This window comes from Myotis brandtii, unplaced genomic scaffold, assembly GCF_000412655.1.
Source record: "Myotis brandtii unplaced genomic scaffold, ASM41265v1 scaffold987, whole genome shotgun sequence".
NCBI classification, from domain to species: Eukaryota; Metazoa; Chordata; class Mammalia; order Chiroptera; family Vespertilionidae; genus Myotis; species Myotis brandtii.
This window is the reverse complement of record NW_005372107.1, coordinates 646,332-652,887: the sequence shown is the minus strand read 5'-3', so window position 1 is coordinate 652,887 and position 6,556 is coordinate 646,332. Positions and strand designations below refer to the sequence as shown.

General features: G+C 50.5%; 1 protein-coding gene across 1 annotated transcript in view; it reads right to left on the bottom strand.

Annotated features, from left to right (window-relative positions):
• Positions 1–6,556, bottom strand: part of PHLDB3 (pleckstrin homology-like domain, family B, member 3) — a gene marked incomplete at its 5' end in the record, with an annotated part of 20,735 nt that overhangs the window by 4,756 nt on the left and 9,423 nt on the right. The window contains 4 exons of the mRNA XM_014533512.1: positions 2,309–2,365; positions 2,572–2,659; positions 2,745–2,835; positions 2,980–3,079. Coding sequence (XP_014388998.1) covers positions 2,309–2,365; positions 2,572–2,659; positions 2,745–2,835; positions 2,980–3,079 — 336 coding nt within the window. The remainder of the gene's footprint in view (positions 1–2,308; positions 2,366–2,571; positions 2,660–2,744; positions 2,836–2,979; positions 3,080–6,556) is intronic.

The window sequence follows — 6,556 nt, the reverse complement described above, 5'->3', positions numbered from 1 at the left end:
TCAGAGCCTGTTTCCCTGAACTGAACCTCAGGGTCACCAGCACCCTCCTCCTGGGGCTGCTTCTGTCAGGCTCTCCCACCGGGCGGTTCTCCTTTTAGTGCGAACCCAGGGACACTCTAGTTAATAAGTGATGCTGCCACGAAGCAGGGCGCTTCATTTTTAATGAGCTGGAGCTTGTGGCTCTGCCACCCCTCGGGCGCTATCTACTCCCTGGCTCTTATCAGCCGACAGGCACCTTATTTTACTGCCGGATGCAGCTTCCTGTCTGTCCCCCGTAAGAAACGCCAGCTTCCCCGAGGGCAGGGGCTGTCACTTTGGGCACTGCTGCCACCCATCAGCGGAGGAGAAATGAGGACGGAAAGCACCCACGGTTGGGAAAACAGAAAGCAGGCTGGGAGCGACGTGCTCACTTCCAAGAAAGATAAGTTCACAAAACATGGCTTCCCCAGGGTGCGTGGGAAAGTGTAAGAAAATTCCAAGGCTCTTTAACCGCAGAAAACGCCCGCGCCTCCGCAGCCGCGACGGGAGGCGGGCTCCAGGGTGATCTTCACTTTCCCCACCCTGTCGCGTTGTTTACAACAGAAATGTATTAACGCAGAGGTCAACATATCATTTTAATATGGAGCCTCGCAGCTAAATCCAGAGTGTGAGAAACCCTACAAGATAAAAGACTCGATTTTTTCCCATTAAAAGATGGCATTTAAAAAAAAAAGTGGGACCCTAGCCAGTTTGGCTCAGTGGATAGAGCGTCGGTCCACGGACTGAAGGGTCCTGGGTTCAATTCCGGTCAGGGGCATATGCCTCAGCCGCAGGCCCCATCCCGGCCCAGGTGGGGGCCCATGTGGGAGGCAACCAATCGATGTGTCTCTCACATCAAGGTGTCTCTCTCTTTGTCTTGCCCCCTCCCTTCCACTCTCTCTAAAAATCAATGGAAAAATATCCTTAGGTGAGCATTAACAACAACAACAAAAAAGGTGGGGCACGGCTGATGTGGCTCAGTGGTTGAGCACTGACCTATGAACCAGGAGGTCACGGTTTGATTCCCAGTCAGGGCACATGCCCGGGTTGTGGGCTTGATCCCCAGTAGGGAGCATGCAGGAGGCAGCTGATCAATGATTCTCTCTCATCATTGATGTTTCTCTCTCTCTTTCTTCCTCTCTGCAGTCAATAAAAAAAGTACATATACTTTTTAAAAAGTGGGGCCCTTCCCTCTCCCTTCCTCTCTGCAGTCAATAAAAAAAAAAATGTATATATAATGCATAAAAAGTATATATTATATATACTTTTTAAAAAAGTGGGGCCCTGGCTGGGTGGCTCAGTTGGTTGGAGTGTCATCCATACACCAAAAGGTTATGGGTTTGATTCCCGGTCAGGGCATATGCCTAGGTTTCAGGTTTGATTCCAGTCAGGGCGTGTGCAGGAGGAAACTGATCAATGTTCCTCTCACACTGATGTTTCTCTCTCTCTCCCCCACCTTCCTCTTTCTCTAAAATTAGTAAAAGAACATATCCTCAAGTGAGGATTTTTTTTAAAAAAAGTGGAAAGAGAGGACTTTTAATCTCAGCGATTTGAGACATTTAAAAAATGTATTGTGAGGGCTTTGTTTGGATCCAGATTGAAATAACCACAGTCCCTGTGATACTTGGGAGACAATTAGGGGAATGTGAATATGGACCAGGTATTAGGATGTCACAGAATTAATAGTCTTGATAAGTTATGACTGGGATTTTTATGTTAAACAATACTCATATATTGGAGATACACGGGTGAAATGATAGGACATCTGCAATTTGATGTAAAATATTCCACTGCAGAGTGGGAAGTCGGTGTGGGTCAGTAAACAAAGCTGGCAACCAACACAAGACTCAACACGGCTCATCACTGAAGCTGTGTGGTGGGCATCTCGGGGTGTATTCTCTCTACTTTTGCATATGCCTGAATAGTTCTATAATGAATAGTATTTTAAAAGAACCAAAAATAAACAAAAAAAATCCCACAAAACTTTAAATGGCTTTTAAACGCCCCAGGATGTAGCTGCCCTCCTTTTGCAGTAACTGCTGACACTGTCACCCACTCACAGGAGAGGAAACTGAGGTGCAGGGAAGTGGAGCATGTTGCCCAGGGACAACGGTGCTGTGGATACAGACAATCACAGTGGGAACGGAAGCTACGTCTTTTTAGTCCCCTTCCCTTGCAAGCCCAGGACACGTTTCTGTGCCCCTGGAGAGGAAAGGGTGAGGTAAGAAAGGGCAGAGGCCAGGGGGCGAAAAGGAGCAGGGGACAGGTGGGGCGAGGGTAGGAGACTGACCATGATGGCAGGAACAGCGGGACCTGAGGAACCTTCTGTGGTCCTTCTTGTTCCTTCCTGTGGGTTCAGGAAGGAGTCAATGATGATACTAACCAATAAGATCTGGGGGGGAAACGTACTGGACTCCTGGGTCTGAGGGAGGAGGGGCTGGGGCCTGGACTCCTGGGTCTGAGGGAGGAGGGGCTGGGGCCTGGACTCCTGGGTCAGAGGGAAGAGGTGGGACTGAATCTCCTGACCCTAAGCAGGAGGGTCTGGGGTCTCACCCTAGCCTTGAGCAGCCGCTCCCGCTCCGCCACGGCCTGCTGCAGGAGCCGCTCCATGCGGGCGATGTCTGGGTAGAGCGCCCCACAGCTAGGAGGAGGGGACAGAGGCCAGGGCAGGTTACAGTGGCCCTGCCTCTTCCCCCCATCTTCCCACCTTCTCCGGGATGTCTCACCTATTCCCAGAGCCACAGTTCAGCAGCTGATAGAGTGGGTGTCTCCCAGAGTCTCCTGCTGCTGGTGGGAGGGCTGAGGCCTCCAGGGGTCCTGGGGGAGGAGAGGTGGGGCTAGGAGGCTGGGATTCTCCCTTGTCCACTCCCTACACTTCCGCCCCAACAGGCATCCAAGCCAAGTTCCTCCAGCCGGTGCTGCAGGAAGGGGGGGAGGGTATGCCGGGATAGGGGTCCTCACCAGTACAATGGAGGGACAGAGGTCGGGGCGATCCCCTCTGGCTCAATCTCTCTCCCCTCTTCCGGGACAGGCTTCCATTCCTTTGGAGGCCGATGGAGCCCTGAAAACACACAAGATGCTCAATCTCAACCGGAAGTCAGAGGACTGACTGACGAGTAAAACCACCATCTATCAGGCACAGATCAAAAAGCTACCCTGCACATGATGCCGAGTGAGTGACCCCACGGCGGAATGTCCAGAATGGGCAAATCCATAGAGACAGGAAGTAGGTTAGTGGTTGCCAGGGACCTGGGGAAGAGAGGGAACTGAGGGGTGATGGCTAAGGGGTCTGGGTTTCTTTTGGGGTAATGGACATGCCCTAAAGTTGTGGCGATGGTTGCACAACTCTGAATATACTAAAAGCCACTGAATTATACTTTTTAACTGGGTGAATTGTATGGTGTGTGAATTATATCCTGACAAAACTATAAAGAAAAAACCCACTGTGTGTGGGCACAGGGGAAACCCAGACACTCTCCCACAAATTGGGGGGGTGAGGGGGAGGGGGCAGAGGGTTCTATTGGAACAACCTTTATGGAGGCCAATTTGGCTCTTTTTTTTTTTTTAATGACAAATGCATAAATCTTTGAGCTCCAGTTCCACTTGTAGGATTATATCATATGGACATACTCATACATATGCAAAATGACCTGGGTTCAAGGTTATTCCCCTCAGAAGCCTGGAGGCCACCACAGTGCCACAGAAGGGGGCAGGGAAAATAAACCAGGGATCTTCCGCACCACGGAAATGTCTGGAGTCCATATAGTAAAAGGGGGGATGCTCTTTATATCCAGAGAGAAAATAACCTCCAAGGTAAAAGCATAGAGCAGGCCCTAGCTGGTTTGGCTCGGCAGATAAGGCGTCGGACTGCGAACCGAAGGGTCACGGGTTTGATTCCAGTCAAGGGCATGTACCTAGGTTGCAGGCTTCTCCATGGCCAGGCCCTGGTCGGGGCACGAGCAGGAGGCAACTAATCAATGTGTCTCGCTCACATAGATGTTTCTCTCTGTCTTTCCCTCTCTCTTCCACTCTCCCTAAAAATCAATGGGAAAATATCCTCGGGTGAGGATTAACAAAAAAAAGAAAGCACAGAGCAGGGTGAAGACGACATATCTACGCACAACGAGGGGGAGAATGTATACATGACAGAATGTGTAAACACAAACATCTCCAAGAAGACAGAGAACTTGGTCACCCCAGCCGCCCCCAGCAGATGACCTGAATGGACGGAAATAATAGCAGAAGAGCCTTTTCTCTGCATAACCTCCCATGCCCTTTGAACTTTGAATGAGGGGAATGTTCACTTTAAAAAAAATAAGTGGCCGAAACCGGTTTGGCTCAGTGGATAGAGCGTCGGCCTGCGGACTGAAAGGTCCCGGGTTCGATTCCGGTCAAGGGCATGTACGTTGGTTGCGGGCACACCCCCAGTAGGAGATGTGCAGGAGGCAGCTGGTCGATGTTTCTCTCTCATCGATGTTTCTAACTCTTTATCCCTCTCTCTTCCCCTCTGTAAAAAATCAATAAAATATTTATAAAAAAAAAAAATAAGTACTCAGTTTTTCAATACAAAGTCTGAATGATTAATTTTTACTTTTAAAAAAGGTGCTGAATCAAACGCACTTGTGTTGGGAGGACATCATGTGCTCTGCCCCGCGGAGGCCCTTCACAAGGCGCTGGCACCTCAGCCTGACCCTGCGGGGTCATGGGAGGTTTTAGCATCAGGGCGTGCAGGAGGCAGTTAATATTTCTCTCTCATCAATGTTTCTATTTCTCCCTCTCCTTTCCTCTCTCTCTAAAATCAATAAAGCCCTAGCAGGTTTAGCTCAGTGTTTGGAGAGTCAGCCCTCGAACTGAAGGGTTCCAGGTTCGATTCCAGTCAAGGGCACATACTTTGGTTGCAGGCTCAATCTCTGGCCCTGGTTGGGGTGCTGCAGGAAGCAACCAATCGATGTGTCTCTCTCACATCAATGTTTCTCTCGCTCTGTCTCTCCCCTTCCTTTCCACTATGTCTAAACACCAATGGAGCCCAGCCAGCCTAGCTCAGTGGTTGAGTGTCAACCTGTGAACCAGAAGGTCAGGGTTCAATTCCCAGTCAGGGCACATGCCCAGGTTGTGGTCTCGATCCCCAGTAGGGGGCATGCAGGAAGCAGCCAATCAATGATTCTCTCTTATCACTTAAAAATCAATGGAAAAATATAACCTCAGGTGACAATTAACAAAAAAAAAATAAGATAAATAAAAACATATTTAAATAAATATGACAATTAAATGCAACCTGGCTCTGCGGTGTGGCTCAGGAGGTTAGAGTGTCGCCCCAGTACACCGAAAAAGGTTGTGGGTTCGACCCCCCGTAGGGGCGTGTATGGAAGGCAAGTGATCGATGTTGCTCTCCCACATCGTTATTTCTCTCACAATGATGTGTCTCTCTCTGTCTTCCTCTCTCTAAAATCAACAAACAAATCCTCCCATTAGGGTTAAAAGAGGGTCACCTTCCAACCTCTGGACATTGACCCAAGGTCCAAGGATACGGGCTGGCCAGGGGAGAGTCGGCCAAGTGCAAAGGTGCTGGGACAGGAACAGGTATTGGCTGGTCAGTGCTCCTGCAGCTGAGCCGAGCACTGGGGCGGGTGGGGAGAGGTGGGCAGGGGCTGGCAGACCAAGGTGAGGAGGCCCCGGGGCAACTGGGGGCATTTGATGGGGAGGCTTGAAGTCGGAAGACTGCTGTGTGGGGGATAGATTATTGGGAGACAAAACGTAAGATGAAGACATCAGTGAGGAAGCAGGAAGCCAATATACGGTCACAAAAACCAGAGATGAGGGCGGACGTGGAGAGAAGAAAGACGCTCATAATTATAACACAACTAATCATTGTAATTGGAATCAGGGTACCCGCAGCCCACATTCACTGAGCACCCACTTTGTGCCAGGCACCACGCTAAGCCTTTAACCATTAACCAGTGGGTGCTGTTATTACTCCCATTTTGCAGTGAAGTAAACTGAGGCACAGAGACGGGTCTAAGTCCAGCCAGCTGGGAAGTGGTAGGACAGGTATCTGAACCCAAGCAGAGGCAGTCCTCTTAGACATCACATGATCCTGGAAGACCGGGTGGAATTTGAGGATCTAATAGCACTCGGAGTGAGAGAAGAAGGGGCAAGGAGGAGGGCCCTGCTGAATCACACATTCATTTATCTACTTGTGTATGTTTACCTGCTGAGGAAAGAAATACTCCCTGGACTCTGCTGTGCCCTGCCGCCCCCGTTGCTCCCTCTGAACCAGTGCTGGCCACGGTGCCCACTGGATCCCGAAGGATTCCTAGAAGCGCTCGTCATCCAAAAGGCACAGGCCGTGGACACAGACAGACGCGGCTCGAACCCGGCTCTGCCACTCACTGGGTGTGTGACTTTGGCAGGCAGGTCACCTCCCTTCTCAGGCTAGCCTTCCCTTCCGCAAAGTGGGCGACCACCCACTGCCCGCTGTGGGTGATGCAAGGGTCAAACGAGTGACCTTGTGCAAAGCACACAGAAGAGCTGCCCTCCC